Genomic DNA, 16831 nt, shown 5'->3' on the forward strand with positions numbered 1-16831 from the left:
ACCTGTGCCGCCCGCTGGAGCCTGGCATAGGAGCCAAGAAACTGGGCCTCGACAAGACCAAACACAGCTGGACCTTTAGCCAATCTAAACCAGCCCGTTGCCAGCAGGTGATTTCTCTTCTTCCAGCCAGAGACACTTAGGAGGCAAGTCTTCACTTTGTCAGTTTACCCGGCCCAGAGTGGAGAGCTTCCTTCAAAGACAGGTCTGTGAGGATGGAACCCCCCAGCAGCCCTTGCTTGGGAAGCTCTCTGTAAAAGGTGCATAGTCCACATGCAGAGATGGAAAAGATGTTCCATAAAGCACACACCTGGTCATAGTGCTGCCAGTAAATTGAAACACAGTCTAAAATGCACAGATATCTGTATTATGGGTGCATTGTTGGCATAGAAAATATATTTCTTTATAAAATATACACACAGAGGCACTTTTATCTACTGTATGTGAAAGCAACCTACTGGAGAAAGATTACATACAGCATGTATATTCACCACAAGTAAAACTTTATTTATGCATAAAACCACCACACACACACATCCTACACAAGGAATGTGCAGTCCTGAGTCTATCTAGCTACATGTGAGTATATACTCCATAAGGCATATAAAACCAGTGCATAGAAAGTGCATCCAGATATTAATATATCTACATTTTAAAACTGCATGGAAAATACATTATTATATATACACAAAGTGCATACCTACCCAATGTATGGAAAATATATTCTGTGAGTTGTGTTTATATACATACTGTGTGTGTGTACTAAATACACTGAAATTGCATTATTCTGGGTTCATGAACTTTTTAAGACACAATTCTCTAGCAATCTTAATAGCAGGAGGAAGTTCAGGCATTGGGAATGGTAATCTCCATCTGCTGAGTCTTTTTTCTGTTCTTCTGTACTTCTATTATTTCTGTCTTTTAAATACCCCTTCTATGTCTACATGCATCACTTATTTAAGTGTTCTCCTATGTCTACGTTTCTACTGCAACTTTGTTCCAAGCTGGGGTCTATATTTAGAGTGCAAAGTCCCGTATGCAGCAGGGTCCCACTGCATAATCACTCCTGTATGGAATAAGCATTATATAATTAGGTTACCCATGTGTCTCAAGATGCATTCTTCTAGACCTAATATAAGCATATTAAACAGTTGCTCTGTGCTGCCAGTTAGAAAAGCGGTGCCACTGTGTCTTGGAGAGGCCTGTAACAGGCAGGTGGATTCCTGGGTGGGTGCTGAACCTTCAAGAGCTTCCAAAGGCTAGGGCTGGTTTCACTTTTAAAAATTTGTTTTTGAATCTTAAGTGTAAGAATCAGCGTGAAGCACAGGCTGGACCTCTGCTTCTATGTTCCTCTCAAATCCCGGAGCAGCTCAAGTCCCCTGCATCCAGCCGGGACAGAGAGGCTTCCGGCCTACACAACCCCTTTCCTTCCTTGTAATTCTTAAATTGAGCTGGGTCTACACAATTTAGCAGGGAAAGGCTTTCCTATAACCCAAGCTTTTTTCCAACAAAACACACTCCCAACCCCTTTGGGGAAGCATTTTCTGACAATGAAAGGACTCTGTTTGGGCCTCCTGAAATTAGTCCCATTTGGGTCTTTCCTTAGCAACTAAAAATCCAGAACCCTCTGACATACGCCTATGGAAAAATTATTTGAGAGACAGTGCACTCACGCCCAACAGAGATATTGTTTATGAGTCCGTGGGTTCCGTGTAGACACCGCCATATTTTACAGTCCAAAGGAATCAATTAATTAGCGCCTCCCAGTCCCCCCGCCGGCCGCTGCTCGGCTGAGCGGGCGCGGCTGAGATAGAGGTGTGTGGCCAGCTCTCTGGTCTTGTTAATAACAAGCCTCGTCATAAAGATGGAGATGATAAGAAGAGCAAGGAAGCCCGGGTGGCCGCGCGGGGGGGCTCGGTGGGCCCGGTGTGGGGCAGTGGCTGACCCGAGCCGGGTGCTGTCCCGGCACCCGCTCAGGTTTTTCCAGCGTTCTCTCCTTCTGGGCGTTCATGTGGCGAGCTAGGACCCGGATTATTCTCTCTGTACTCCAATTCCCCAGATTTTCCCTTTTCCTCATGGTACACCAAATCAGATTTTAAAAAAATAAAAATACATAAACCTCTGTCTGTGAGTGCCTGTCTTGCCCTCTGCCACGTTTGTTCCGGGAACTGCCGCCTTGCTCCCTTGCCTACATTTCTCTGCGTGGTTCGCTTTCACCTTCGTCTGGCGCTCTCTTCCCTCCTCTGGCTCTCTCTCTAGCTTCGTGGTTGCTTTTCTACCAGGTCGGTACTGGCTTAGGCCCCAACGAGCTTGTAAAAAAAATACAAATGCCCCCTGGTTACCTCTTGCCAGAGTGAACACCCCCAGATAAGCCAGACCCAATGAAAATAAAGTTAAAAAAAAAAACAAACCTTGAGTGTAATTGCTGGTTTGGGTTGCAGCACTTAATTCTGTTTATTCTCGCCAATGTGCATACTTAACGGAGAGATATTGATATTAAAGGGCAGGGGGGAATTAATTTTACTTTTATAGTCATCTATTAAGAGCAGAAGATGATTTGAGTCTCCTTTAAAGGGACTCAAAAAAGGGGGAAGGGAAAGAGAAAGAAAGGGAGGGGGAAGGGAGAAATATGACTGAAGGGGAACAAAGATCTTTGCCTGAAGAAACAATGTAACACTAGACAGAACTATAAAGTCTGGGAATGTAAGAACGCAGGACTCTCTCAGCTTCCCCCATTTGGAATTCTGTCCCCTGCACTTCCTGCTGAAATCCTGACCCTGACTACACAGTGGTATTCCAGGAAGAATTCATGCAATTATTCGGATAATTGTAGAGGGAGAGAGAGAAAGCATTTCTCTTTTATTGTCTGACCCTCTCTGATGTCTGTGCAGAGGAGGAGGGGCCAGGGGTGTATGGGATGTAGAGGAAAAGGAGATAGTAGGGTCTCCCAACATCACCCTAAGCTCTACAAAATGGCTACTCCTAAATCAAGGAGGACCTAGGCAGGAGCTTATAGATTTTGGAACATACTCAAGAATGCACAAGAGATCGAGTTTCAATGCCCCTGATCTGGTTTCATTTTCCAGGATATTTGCTTGGCTTTACTTTGTCAGCATAGACCTGCCTCCTCTAGTATTGTAATCATTACAAGTAAGGGGATAATAGATGATTACAGGGGTGTCAATGATATTATTTTATAGCCACACAAGATATGATTAGAGTTAATGTCAGAGGCTCTGCTGGAGCCTGGGAGGCAGCAATAGACAAGGTGGAGAGGCCCTTATAGTCTTTCTCTATCCTATTTTTACATATGCGTTAATCTCTATAAATCCCAGTTCTCTAAATCTCCTCCTCAGATGTCTTAAGGGAAAGCTCTAAGATTTTAGGGGCTGAAAGCCAGAGAAGGGTGAGCCACAATTTGGTACTTGAACTCTGCTCCCCTCCCCATAGTTTTAGGAGCTGTGGGATCTGCTTTCCCCATGTCCCCACAGCCTGAGGCTTTGCTCTCAGTCCAAGGCCACTAGGGTCACAGAGACTTTGCAGGTGTGGCCAATGTGAGGAAGACAGGGTCTTATCCAAACCAATTTCATTGTCATCCCCAAGTGGGCACTGGTCCCAAAGTGAAGCCTTTTTTGGTCCCAAATTGGCCTTCTCCCTCTCCCCCAGGAACACCTGGGTGGGGCAAAAGCCAGGCTGGGGCCGTGAAGGCCAGTTCAGAACAGGGATGAAGGAAGGACTGAAAATATTTTTGTTGTTGTTGTTTCCGGGATTTGAGACCAGAAGGGACCAGAAGGCTGGGAAGAGAGAGAAAGAGATCAAGGAAGTGCCTGAGAACAAGGCAAGAGAGAACTCAGGGAAGCTGTGAAACCAGCCGGCAAGGGTGAAAAGAATGAGTGAAAGAAAGCGGGCAGGAAGAACAGCAGGAGAAAAAGAAGGAAGCAAGGAAATGAAAATGAAAAGACAGAAAACAGAGGAAGAACAAGACAGAAGGAGGGAAATGAAGATAAGAAAGACGAGAGAGAAAGACTGAAAGATAGAAAGAGGCGGGAGGGAGGCAGAAGCAGGGGTCGGCTGTTGCTCTCCGCCGCCCGGCCGCCTGCAGCAGTCTGGGTGGGCGGGGGCGCCAGGACAAAGTGAAGGTCAAGTTAGCATCGTACCTTATAAGGAAGGCGCCGCTCCTCCATTTCAGCCTTTTCTCTCTGCCAGGACGCGGCCGTGGCATTTCTGGTCTTGTAAACTTCGGACTCTTTGGGGCCTTAAAAAAATAAAGACGCCCCTCCTTCCTTTACCGGGGGTGAGCCGGCCAGGGAAAGCGGCGGACAGGGAAATCAACTAATGAAGACTCCGGGAAACTTTTCTCTCTTTTTCTCTCTCTGGCTCCGCTCCCCGCTAGCTGGGGACCCTTCCTTCCCTCCTTTCTCCCCCTCCCTTCCCCTGCCTCTCTTTTTCTCTATCTCCCGGTCTTCTGTATCTCTCGCCGCTGTCTGTAACTCTGGGCTCCTTCTCTCCACTCCCCACTCCCCTACTGCAGGCTTCTAAATCCGTTCCATTCCACTGAGAAGCGGAGCAGGACCTAAGAATTGGAGAGAAAATTAAACGTCATAAAGAAAAGTTCATTTACAGCTTAAATGTCTGAATGTTACGGTTTCCTTCAGAAAACAAGGCGGTACACTCGGTAAGGAGAAGTGAGGCAGCAGGGCTGGGGAGGGCTGGTGCGGTAGGAGACTTGGTTTTATTTCTTTCTCAGATCCAGAGGCGGAAAGAAAGGGGGAGAAGCAGGAAAGTGCGACAGAAGCGTTTTACCCGGGCAGCTAGCAAAGAAAGAGGCTGTAGTCGGTGGGACTGGAAGCAAAGTGCGTAAGGACCCAGTGCGGGGGCAGCGATCCCCGAGCGCTGAGCTGACTGCGCGGAGGCCTGGGGTGCGGAGAAACAAATATATTGGATATTTGTTGGTCTAGGGGAGGAGTGAGGCAAGAATGGAGGGAGACAGGGAGACCGGGAGCGTAAGGCGGCGCCGCAGCCGGCCGGCGAGACCGAAAGAGCCCCAGATCCGCCGCGGCAGCCTTTGGCGGTGGGCAGTGGGCAGGCTCAGCTAGAAGCCTCAGGGAGGAAGGATCCCGAACTGAGATCCTTGATCCTTTTCCTCCAGGGTAGCGCTGGGAATGAACAGAGAGAAAGAAGGAGAGAAAAATAATTGATGTGGGGATATCTGCGGAGGACTTACCTTTTTCCTGGACCTCACAGCTCGTTTTCGTCTCCTCTGGGCTCATGAAGCCATTTTACGGCCTAATCATTGCTTTTTAAATTGAAATTCTAATGGCAAGGGATGGGAAGGATGCACAGAAAACAATGATGGGGAATTCTGGTTCAATCTGATGCTCCAAAAGCCTCTAATTGTTGTCACCTCCACCCTCCTCAACTGGAAAAATGGCCTGTGGGATCTGCCCCCACCCCCCACTTTACCTTTCTGATTGAGAGCACCTCCGGGATATTAGGGACCTGAGGGTCTAAGTCCCAGGTAGGAGCCGCCAGGAGCAGGGGTGTTGGTCTGTGGAGCTCCCAGGCCTCAGTGCCTGGTGCTCTCTTACCCTGTGTTTTCATCATAAAAAACAAAGGGAGAGAATTTGATTATTTCTGGTGATGTTAAATGATCCTGGCTTTCAAAGCAGCTCTGACCCCAAGATCTAAGGTGATAAGTGTCTCTGCCATAGACGTTTGATCTGGGCAAAGTGCCACTTATGTTACAAAATGCCTGAGCTCAAGGGGCTGGAGGGGTAGCCAGGAAGCCCCGGGGAGGGAACAGCAGGCTCTCTTTGGCAGTATCTAGAGTTCCGTGGATAGTATTTTAAACAGTTGAAATGGACTGGGGAGGCCCTTTCTTATGTCCCCTCAGTCTGGGAAGGGGAGCTCCAGTTAGTGAGGTGGTTTATGAGCTGGACACTTTCCCCTAGTGTGGGAAAGATAGAGATAACCAGACCTCACCCTACAAAAATGTGCTTCATGTCTGTGACATAAAATTGGCAGGCACTTTGGAGATTTAGGGACTTGCAGAGAGTGGGGCAGGGCCAGACAACCTGGTGAAGGCAAAGACTGAGGTGTGATTCAGGGTGGGTGGGGGTATCTGAGGGAGTAAGCCTGGGAAGGTATCACCCAAAACCATTTCCTGAGAGAAGCCAAATACACACAATGCACTCCAATATTGAAAAACACCAGATGATCTGCTTGGAAGGGACATAAACAGGCCAAGCGGATGCAGGTTAATAAAACCTGAAAAAGCCCAGGCAGGAACACTTAAAAAGCCCCAGAAACAAAGGATACCGTGACAAATTCTCACCCAACACACAAGTACATGCACCAGAATGTTCCCCAACACAGAGAAAAAGAGATTTCCCTACCTTGGGCCTCCACTCGTGAGCACTCAGGCGTACCTGCCCAGCTCCAAGAGCGTACACAAATGTGTGCACTCTCATAAAATGACCCAAAGAAACCCCTGGGGCCTGGGGGCAGGCACCGGCTGCATAAACACCCCACAGAGCCAGCCCCATGTCTCCTGAGCCTCGCTAATGCACGATCCATACCCGGAGATAAAAGTCTAGACAATAGATGGCTGTTTATGACAACGAGGCTCTCCAAGTTTGGGGCCAGGCGATAAATCTCTGGCGAATCTTCCTGTAACTCAACTTCTGACTGTGGTGAGGAGAAAACCACTGAGCCCACAGAAAGGAAAGCAGCAAAATGGGGGAGACTTGTAAATCCTGAGCAGAAGGTACCTTCCCTGCTGGGGCAAGGAGGCATAGGCCACCACACTCACCCCACGGAGCAGTCCTCACTGTGGAAGCTTTCGGATCAAGCTTCAGAGCACAGGCGAGTCAGAGTTCCCCCCTGCCTGCCTAGGCTTCCAGGTTCCGGAAATCAGGGCAGAATGTGCAGGCAGAAGGCAGGGCCTGGAGGCTGGAACAGATCCCAAACAAATGATTCTTGCTGGGGGCAAAAGATCTTTTTTTGTTTTTGTTTTTGGTGACTGGATCTTTTTGCTTTGTGTCACCTGAATTTTTTCACCCCATGCCTTCCCACCCCTCTCTTTTCTTTTTCCTTTTGGATTGATTAGCTGTTCGTTCCCTTTTGCATTTTCGACCCAGGCATCTGATCGCTAGTAAAGAGTCACTGAAGTTGATCTCATAAAAATGCCGCGAGCTCACTTTGATCAGGAGGACTAGGTCCGAGCCTTAATGTAGGAGCTAAAGCCAGAGAATCAGGGCTCCGGCCAACCCGCCTCTGCTCTGCGGTGAGGCGGGAGATCTGGGTGGCCCAACAGGGCAATCCCGCCCAGAAAAGGTATTTTCTGTGCCACTGCAACTGGCTTAGGAAACTAAAGCCCAATAGCAGCGGCTCCATTTCCAGCCTGCTTTTAAGACATTTCCTTCATTTGGGAGCATTTGGTGAGGGGGCCAGTGAAACCAGCTCGTAAAATAGGGCTTTTATGGGAAGAAATAGGGTCAGGTTGCTAGCATCCTGGGACAATCTCTCCACAGAGGAAGCTGGGCGGGGCCTGTGGGGGCAAAGGAGCTGTCCTTCTCCCTCCCCACTACCTCCTCCATAGGTCCCAGTAACCTCTGAGCAGCGTCCACCAGCTTAGGTGGCCTGACTTGGGGACTGAGGCTTGGGGCAATGGCCAAGTCTGAGAAGAGGTGGAAGCCAGGAACTAGCAGTTCTACCTGCTTCTTGTTCCCTGGCTGGGGCTGGGGTGTCCTGGGTGCAAGATAAACCACTGACCTGAAAATCCCAAAGCATACTAAAGGGATTATTGCAGGCAGTGATATTACTGTAAGGGAGAGAAATATAGGCAAGAAGGTGAAAGCCAATTTCTAATGAAGTCTCCTTGCTGGCCCAGCCTGTGAACAAATGAGAGTGTCCATGTGTGGGACTCTCTCCGCTTATCTTTTTATTGACTCCACACAGGCTAAATTTACAATCCAAGCCCACTGGAGCACATGTGGGCCCCATTTCTCCTTTTAGCATTTTCCTCCCCAGTTCATGGTCTGTGGGATGGGCTCCTTTCCCTATCACGATCTGCTCTCTAGAACCCAGAGCAGCGGAGGAGGTAAACAAGCTAACAGGAGGCCCCAGCGCTGTGTGCGGGAGTTTGTTCTGGGAGCCGCCCAGTGTAGAATTTAGGAGACACTGTCCCCTTCTGAAGCTGCCCCTGTTGTCCGTGTGTGGGAGGGAAGGGTGCTGGAGTCTGCCTTAACTTTGGTCAGGCTACCTGGACAGCTGCCCAGACCACAGCCGCCTGCTAGCGGCCAGGCTGGCTGATGGCACTGACTGAGGACACCAAGAGCCAGTGGGGAGGGCCGGATGGCCCTGCTGCAGAGAATTTCAGGTGAAGGCCAGGACTCAAAGCAGATGGAGGGCTCACAGGCACCCACCAGATAAGATACAAATAAGCCACCTGGAGCGGGCTTGACAAGGAAGGGATTGGGGGCCAGGGATGGGTCCTGTATAGGAAGGTATTGATGCTGTGGCCAGAATCCACAGGCTGAGAGGGTGCAGCCTAGGGCAAGCATCTCAGCTGAAGTGTCCAGGTAGCCTGGACCCAGGGCTGGGCAGGGAGGCTACTCCAGACCATGGGCATTTTTGCCAGTAAATGTCTAGCTGACCTCAGTGGCCAGGGCCTTCTTTCCTTGACCTTAGCAGCAACTGACAGTTGCTAAGGGTTTTTTGATTTGTTGAAAAACTAAGCCATATCAACACTAGAGAACATTTTAAACTTCATGCCTTACTTTTAAGGGGAGGAATATTACTTTCCAGAAGTCTCTGTTGGGAGACCCCAGCGTTTCCTAGACATCAACTCTTTGACATTCTTTCTTGCATTTCTTTTTTGTTTCAAGGAAATAGGGCCTCCAGCAGCTCCTTGTTGCCGCCTGGCTCACTTTTATGGTAGCCCGGGAATAAACTTTGGTGGTCAAATTCAAGTGCTCAGTCCAGCAGCTGTCTCCTCACAGGAAGCAGCCCCTACCTCCATCTCAGCCCTGGCTATGCTGAATCTGCCTTGGGGGATTGGGCCCCACATCACCCTGGAGGGCCAGGAGGGGGAAGGAAGCAGAGCCTTGGGTGGAAGTGGAGAAAGCGGGATCTGAGACTTGAGCCCTCATCCACACCTCTGTGAGGATAGGGGTACCTCTCGCTTCCCTCTTGCTGGTTCCCATCACTGTTTGGGCAGCATTTTGCCTTCAATAAACTCGAGTTTAATGAGGTCAGTGTGAACCCCATTAAAAGCCATAGTCCACAGTTCCCCACCACTATAATTAAAAATGCTGCCCCCAGCTCACCCTATAAAAAGGGCTAGAGGAAAAAGGAAACACAGCAGATTTTTCTTTTCGTGGCCCCTTACCAATAGAAGTCTCACACTTCAGCAAAGCCCCAATCTAGTTCTTCTTTGCTTCAGTTTAAGATCTGACCAGAACTAAAGGAGTAGCGCCCAGCATTGAGTGGGTGGGGGGCACCTGAGACCTATCCCTGAGTATTCCAGAACCACCCTGAGAATGGGACCCGTGGTGGAGGCAGACTCCACTCAGGTGTCACTCTAAATGCTGAGCAAGTTTGAGGAGGCAGGAGCATTGAGGAGGAATGGATTTTAGGGGTTACATATGGAGACAAGCTACAATTTTTTGTGTCCTCCTTATCTGGTTTGGGAGCCGCAGCACCTCATCATGTTTCATCAAGACAAATCCATTCTAATTTCTTTAAGTGGAAACTAATTTTAACTGAGGGTTATGGGTGTAAAGAGAGTTTGGGCTATTTTTTGTTTTCCCCTGAGTGTGCATTGGGCTGAGCCCTTAGGGGCTTCGGTTCTTCCCCTCCTTCCCAAACAAATTGTGCCCTGGCAGCTCCTCTTTGGATCCAAGGTTGCTTTCAGCTCATGCCGGTTGCTTTTGGCCCCTTGGACCCAGTCCAGAGCCTTTCAGTAAAGTGATTTTCAGATGCCCAGATGTGTCCTGTGGTGCTCAGAGGGATGGAAGGCAAGGGGTTGGGGATGCAGAATGAGTGAGCCTACTCCTTGGGCTACAGCTATCCAGGAGGCTGACAGACTTGTAGGAGGGCAGGACAGGGCTGAGAAATAGGAAGGAGGCACTAAGATCTGGTCACAGCCCCAGGGACAGAGGCTGGGGGCTTTGACTAGGGAGTGGCCGCTGGGCCTCCCCGATGCCACAGCATCCACCGCTCCTTTCCACTGTCTGGCTAGTCTCTTCTGGAGACACATACCTGGCCCCACCGCCCACCTTACAGTCCCCAAAATCATCCACGGATAAGAACCCCAAACCTAGTCCCCCCCAACCATATTCTTCCTGGACCCCTACACTAGGCTTCTTTTCAGCCCACTAGCTGAGGCTGAGCCACTAAGCCAAAGGGCCCTGACATAAAAGATACATGGCTCTCATTCCAATCCTTTTCTTTGGGGTTTGGGATTTGAAAATCCACAGTGGATGTAGCTTTCTTCACATTGATTGACAATAAAGCCAGGCATGAAATATTCACCCAGGGCCACTCTCTCATACTAAATATTTAACACAACATTAGAGAAGGTTTTTCCCAGACTTCGCCAGGCACCGGCTGGGCGGCTGGCGCACTGCTCACCACTCATTTATGACTAATCTGACTCCCTAGCCAGCGGCAGCACAGCAAGCCAGACAAAGTTGGGACACTGGCTTGCAGCTGGGCTGCCTCACCTTTGGGAAACTTCAGATACTCTTCTGGGAGTCTCTCTAAGGACTCCAGAAAGGTAGTCTTGACACCCAGCTCTGGCCAGGAAAAGAGTGGACTTCTGCAAACTCTTGTGAACAGGCGGTGTCTCTGCGGGTTGGAAGGGTAAGAGTCCCTGAGATTTAAGGGAAAGGATTCACTTCTCTGGGGAAATCAGGCAGTGGGGAAAGAAGTCCTCACTCCCACCCTCCTGGTGCTGATCACAGAAAGGAGGCAAGACCCCCATACGTGAGAGCCCTCCTCCTCCCCCCAATCCTGGGGGAAAAAAGCAGCAGCTAGAAAAAAATACAATTACCCACTCCCAGCCACCACCCTCGCCCATCCCACCGCCCACCCCACCCCAACCCTCTCTCTCCTCCTTTGCTCGTGCTGTGGTATGGAGAGAAGGGGAGTGACGAGAGAAAAACGAATACAAATCTGCAATTGATTTTCATAATGTTTCTGCGGTGTTTGCAAACCAATCGCCTGAACGTCCCCGATCTTACCTAAGAGAGAACCCCTCCTACGTCTGCGAAGTGCTCCGAACTGATATATGACAATATCTACTTTGGATCACGTGCTCAGAGAGAGAGAGAGACTAAGACGGATAACGCGTCATCTCGCCTTCCCAAATTTTCCCCCCTCGCTAGACCGGGTCCAAAACCTCCATCCGGAGCCGGCAGGAGAGGAGAACGATGTTTAACTCGGTCAACCTGGGCAACTTCTGCTCGCCGTCGCGCAAGGAGAGGGGCGCAGATTTCGGCGAGCGAGGGAGCTGCGCCTCCAACCTCTATCTGCCCAGTTGCACTTACTACATGCCTGAGTTCTCCACGGTCTCCTCCTTCCTGCCCCAGGCCCCCTCTCGTCAGATCTCCTATCCCTACTCGGCCCAAGTGCCCCCGGTCCGGGAGGTCTCCTACGGCCTGGAGCCATCCGGCAAGTGGCACCATCGGAACAGCTACTCCTCCTGCTATGCGGCCGCCGACGAGCTTATGCACCGGGAGTGCCTGCCTCCTTCCACCGTCACCGAGATCCTCATGAAAAACGAAGGCTCCTACGGCGGCCACCACCATCCCAGCGCCCCGCACGCAGCCCCCGCCGGCTTCTACTCCTCAGTCAACAAGAACAGCGTCCTGCCTCAAGCCTTCGACCGTTTCTTCGACAACGCCTACTGCGGTGGCGGCGACGCGCCCGCCGAGCCCCCCTGCTCCGGCAAGGGCGAGGCCAAGGGGGAGCCCGAGGCGCCCCCGGCCTCGGGACTGGCGTCCCGGGCTGAGGCGGGTGCCGAGGCGGAGGCTGAGGAGGAGAACACAAATCCCAGCTCGTCCGGTTCAGCCCACTCCGTGGCCAAGGAGCCGGCCAAAGGAGCCGCCCCCAGTAGGTAGCAGCGGCCGGGGAACGGGCGGGCAGCGAGGGAGGGAGCGAGAGAGGGAGGGCGAGAGAAGGGGGGAGGCAAGGGGAGCGGGGACGGCCTCGTGTTTTGGGTCAGTCCGATTTTATGTGGAGTTTTATAAGCATTCAAAGGATTTTATTATAACCTACAAAGCCCTCTCTCCCAACGACTCGACTTTTTACGATGGAGAAGGGGTGGGGAGTGAGGGAAAAGGGCTGTTTGGAAAAGCCGAGTGAACCCCCCTCCCCCGTTATCTCCCTCGGTCTGTGAAATTTTTAAAAGCGCCACCATTGCGGGCGATATTAACTTTGATCGTGAACTTAGAGGAGCATTTAAGGAAGCATGGGGATCCGGGCTGCCGAGGAGTGGGGAGGAGGGGAGGGGTGGAGGGGGAGAAAGGGGAGGGCGAGGGAAACACAGGGAGAGATCCAGAGAAGGGGAGAGGTGGGGTAGAGGAGCAATGGAGCAGAACCTGAGAACGGAGAAGCAAGCCAGGGCGGCTATGATCCTTTTTAAAACTAGTTTTGAAAATGTTCAAACTATGTGTTCGCGGGTCCTCGAGCAGAAACCCAAGCAACTCGGGTCAGCGGCGACAGGGGAATGGGGCAAGGCGGCGCAGGACTCCACTGCGTTCCAGGCGGGGGTCTGGGCGTTTCTCCTGAGTCCGCGGCCTCCGCGCTTGCCTAGAACTGCGGTGTGGAAGGCGCTGCCCCGCGGGCGTCCCGGGGCGCCAGGGCCCCGGAAGCGGCTCTCTGGTGTCTCGGTGCCTGCTGGCCGGCTTCCTCCCCGCCTCCCGACTGCTCTCGCCAGATCTCACTGCTTCGCGCCTGTTCTCAGCTTTCCCCCCATATTTCTGAGGGAGGGGGTGGGCTTTCCGAACCACTAGGAGGGCGGCGCAGGAAGGGCCCGAGGGCGGAGGGGGAGCAGACAGGGGGCCCGAGGGGACGCACGTGTCCCCGGAGGGCTTTCCTTCTGTCCCAGACCCTGTCAGCCGCGGCTCTCGCCTGAGAACTGGGGACGGCGTCGCGCAGTGGCGGGGGGGTGGGGACCCGCTAGACCTGGCAGGGGGTGGAGGCTTGCCCGGGCGCTGCGGCTGCAGGAGAGCCAGCCGCCTGGCGGGAGGGCTGCCCGCGGTGGGCTAGGAGAAGGGCCGCTGAGCGCCCAGCGGGCTGGGGTCGCCCGGGTCTCACATGTCTCTCTCCTCCCTCTCCTCGCACTTGCCCCCTCCCCTCCCTCCAGGCGCCCCCCGCACCCGCAAGAAGCGCTGCCCTTATTCGAAATTCCAGATCCGGGAACTGGAGCGAGAGTTTTTCTTCAACGTATATATCAACAAAGAGAAGCGGCTGCAGCTGTCCCGGATGCTGAACCTGACGGACCGACAAGTGAAAATTTGGTTTCAGAACAGAAGGATGAAAGAAAAAAAGCTGAGCAGAGACCGGCTGCAGTATTTCTCGGGAAATCCGCTGCTGTAACCTGCAGACCGGGCCCTTTTGGGGGCGGGGGGAGGGGAAAATTATTTTATTTTAATTTTTTATTTTCTAACTCGTCTTCTTTCCGCCGATGGAAAACTGGACTGTGGCCAGGGCTGGCCCCCACCGCTGTGGCAGGCACTCCATTCCAGAACCTCCTGGACCCCTCTATCTGACTCTCGCTGTGGGACAGGGACCGGGCCTGGAAACGGGGTGAAGGGAAGTGTCTGATGCACGGCGAATGAACACCGTTGGCGCCGAGGCCAAGACTTTAATTTAAAAGAAAACACACCTCGGCGACAACGTCTTGCTGCTCGGATTAGGTGGGGAGGGGCGACAGTCGTGAGCGCCTGAGCCGAACAATCCTCGAACTAAAAGCCTTCCCTTGCCCAAGTGAAAAGATCCGCTAAGACAGCATGTCTGCCAGCGGAAACTTCTCGGGCTCCCCCCTCTACCCCGCCCCACCTTGCCCCACTACTTTAGGGGGCAGCTAAATGTGATCCTGCCTTGCTGTGAAATTTCTGTACCTTCAACCTGGTGTTAGGTGCGCAAAGTCCGTGTCCTACCTCCATTTTCGCCAAGGCCCCGCCCGAGCCTAGTTGTTCTCCCCCTGAATGTGTAGAACCTTCCTCTGAAATTTCTTAATTGGTGCATTGAGGTTTCCAAATCTTTTTCCAAGCAGTGCCCCACTTCATGGATTTATAGCTATAGTCTATGCAGTCGTTACCTCTTTTATTTTATTTTTTTAAGAAAATTGAAGATTGGGGTGGTGGAGGCAGTAGAGAGATGGGATTGGGCACCTCCCCCGTGCTGGGGCCTGGATTTTTGTAAATAAATTTCCCAAGCGTTTCTTTCCACCTGGAGGGGAAGGGGGGGACGCCCCCAGTGAGATTCCAATCACCCATCTCTCCTCCTATGCGTGAGTGCGTGTGTACATGTGCACTCTCCACCCTGCTCCCTTCCCAGAGGGATTGCTGTGAAATTTTTTTGGTGGCAAATAAAGATAAATTTCATTCTGTTCAATATTATGATTTTATTTGACCCTTTTATTAACCCCTCCCCTCTTAAAATCCTCCATGCTCCCATGGCGGCGGCGGAGGAGGAGGAGGCAGGCGGGCAGAGCCCAGCGGGTGAGGACAGGAAGGCAGAGGTGAGATAGGCCGGTGCTGGCCGGCCTGGAGCTCCTCTCCGCTGGCAGGGCCAAGAGTATGGCCGTAGTTTCCTCACATTCTCAAGCTGAGGACATTCCATAGCTACTCTGAAGCTCTCCTTTCTCACGTGCAGCTCGAGCTGTGTCCAAACGCCCAGCAACGGCTTTCTGTTTAAGTACACGTTTGTTGTGGAGTTAATTGTAACCATCATCGAATTTAAATTTATAGGAATTTTTTTGGCTCCACCGCCCTTCTGCCAGATGTCTCCGTCTGTCGCAGTTAAATGTGTAGTGTGGAGGGTAGGGCTTTTTTTTTTTTTTTCTCTATGAGAAGTCTGTATTGGAATTTTTATACACTGTTTTTAAGGAGGGAGGGGACAGAAGGAGAAACCAGCCCCCTCCCTCTCCTCTCCACAGCTCCTGGGGGTGGGAAGGTGGGGCCTGGCTGCTTTCCCTCTGGCACAAATGGCCAGGCTCTTCCAGACACAACAAGACACCTATACTGGGGCCACCCTGATGTTTATACATTGGGTGTCCCACAGTAGAAAGCCCCAGAGGTTTGTTTTGTAGGGGTTGGCACTGGAGATGGAGATGACCTGTGGGGACTGTCACCATACCCATCTATATTTGCTGCATGTTTCTTCTGTATAAAGATAATCATGGCCCTTGCAGTGCTTTCAGTGAGGGCACTTCATTGGTCTCTGTTTCAAATTCGTTATTTGGGGGCAGAGGTTCAGGACAACTTATCTCATCTTTCCCTCCTCTTTCTGTCTTTGTATAATTCAAAGAAAATGTTTTTGTCAATACAATTCTGTTGGATGAAAGGAAAAAGCATCATGACTATCAAATCTAGGTTCTGTCATTTTTGATGGTAGGAATCCCTGCAGCTTAGATATCTAAATTTCTAATTTGTAAACGTGGGTCAGGTCGTGAGACAAGATTTGCAAACTAGGGTGTATATGCAGCCCACAATTCCCTCATGTGCCCACACACAAACGTTTTATTTAACTCGGTGTGCCTATGGGTGCACATAAGAAGGAATATTATTTGTGTGCTTTTGTCTGTTGCATGGAGTAAACCTGACCACATACACATCTAGAGCTTGTGTCTCTGTGGTGTGTAACCACTGGCAGTGTCTGTTGAGTGTGGGCAGGAATGCAACTGAGGGGCCTCTGTACATTTGTGTGTGTGTGTGTGTGTGTGACATTTCTCTAGGTAAGATGTTTATCCACTAGCCACATTAGGAAGTATTAGCCTGCTGGTGATGTTTCCTGTGAAATTAGGATACAGGAAACTCTATAAGATGAACCTATTTATAAAGCAAAATATTAGCCTCCAAATGCCTGATTTTGGAGAAAAATATTTAAAACCCGCAGGTACCACTTTCTCTGCAATGTGGAGCCCAGAAATGTCCTCAGCTCCAAAAGAGAGTTCTGGTGGATGAGAGGAGAAGGTCTTCATGAAAGAAAAACAAAGGCTTCTGTGACCCAAGCCAGGAACCTGCCAGTCCTTGGTGACCCTCTAAAAAGGAGGAAAAAGGGTTTTTTGGCCCCCAAACAAACCCACCTTCAGTCTCCCAAGGTGTCCAACCCCCCTTGCAGGTCAGCAGCACTCTGGGCTCAACCTCTTGGGGTAATCCCCTCTAGCCGCAGCACTGCCCGGGAACAAAAGATCCTCGTCTAGACGCTGCCATAAAGCACCCCCCCACGTCTCTAAACCCAGTTTCATTTCGACCTTAATGACCCAGTCTGGCCTGTATTAGAAACCACTTCCGCCCTAAATAGTAAACAAACCTGTAGTGGAGGGTCTTGGCTCTCCCAACACACCCCAGACTCCCACCTCCTCAGCCCGTTGCCCCACATTTTTCCTCTTTTCTCCAGCCTTTCTCAGCTCCCAGCACCCCTTCCTCCCCGCCCCGCCCCCCCCCACAGTAAATAAACCTGAGGCCGAGTTCAAAGTTTCCCGGAGCTAAGGAGGAATGCTGGTTGTAAAAATCCAAGTTTATAGCGCACGTGGGAGTTTACAAGGGTATTAAGTGGTGTGGGCTGAGAGAGCACTCTGGTCCCCTCCCCCTCCCACCAT

At 51.3% G+C, this 16831-nt stretch overlaps 1 protein-coding gene and 1 long non-coding RNA gene across 4 annotated transcripts; one reads left to right on the forward strand and one right to left on the reverse strand.

Annotated features, from left to right (window-relative positions):
* Positions 1-479: 479 nt before the first annotated feature.
* LOC129049322 (uncharacterized) lies at positions 480-12056 on the reverse strand. 2 transcript variants are annotated; one of them, XR_008512350.2, is made up of 5 exons: positions 11244-12028; positions 6809-6948; positions 5461-5586; positions 4155-4570; positions 480-2306 (listed from the first exon to the last, which is right to left on the reverse strand). It is a non-coding gene; the product is annotated as an uncharacterized LOC129049322 (long non-coding RNA). The 2 variants fall into 2 exon arrangements; XR_010135655.1 differs by having other exon boundaries at positions 4155-5586; positions 11244-12056.
* HOXC11 (homeobox C11) lies at positions 11397-15580 on the forward strand. 2 transcript variants are annotated; one of them, XM_003778046.4, is made up of 2 exons: positions 11397-12114; positions 13370-15580. In XM_003778046.4, the coding sequence occupies exons 1-2, from the start codon at positions 11433-11435 to the stop codon at positions 13600-13602; spliced, it is 915 nt and encodes a 304-aa protein (XP_003778094.1). In that variant the 5' UTR covers positions 11397-11432; the 3' UTR covers positions 13603-15580. The 2 variants fall into 2 exon arrangements, with proteins under 2 accessions (XP_003778094.1, XP_063567872.1); XM_063711802.1 differs by having other exon boundaries at positions 11433-12118.
* Positions 15581-16831: the final 1251 nt, after the last annotated feature.

This window comes from Pongo abelii, chromosome 10 (assembly GCF_028885655.2).
Source record: "Pongo abelii isolate AG06213 chromosome 10, NHGRI_mPonAbe1-v2.0_pri, whole genome shotgun sequence".
Lineage (NCBI taxonomy): Eukaryota > Metazoa > Chordata > Mammalia > Primates > Hominidae > Pongo > Pongo abelii.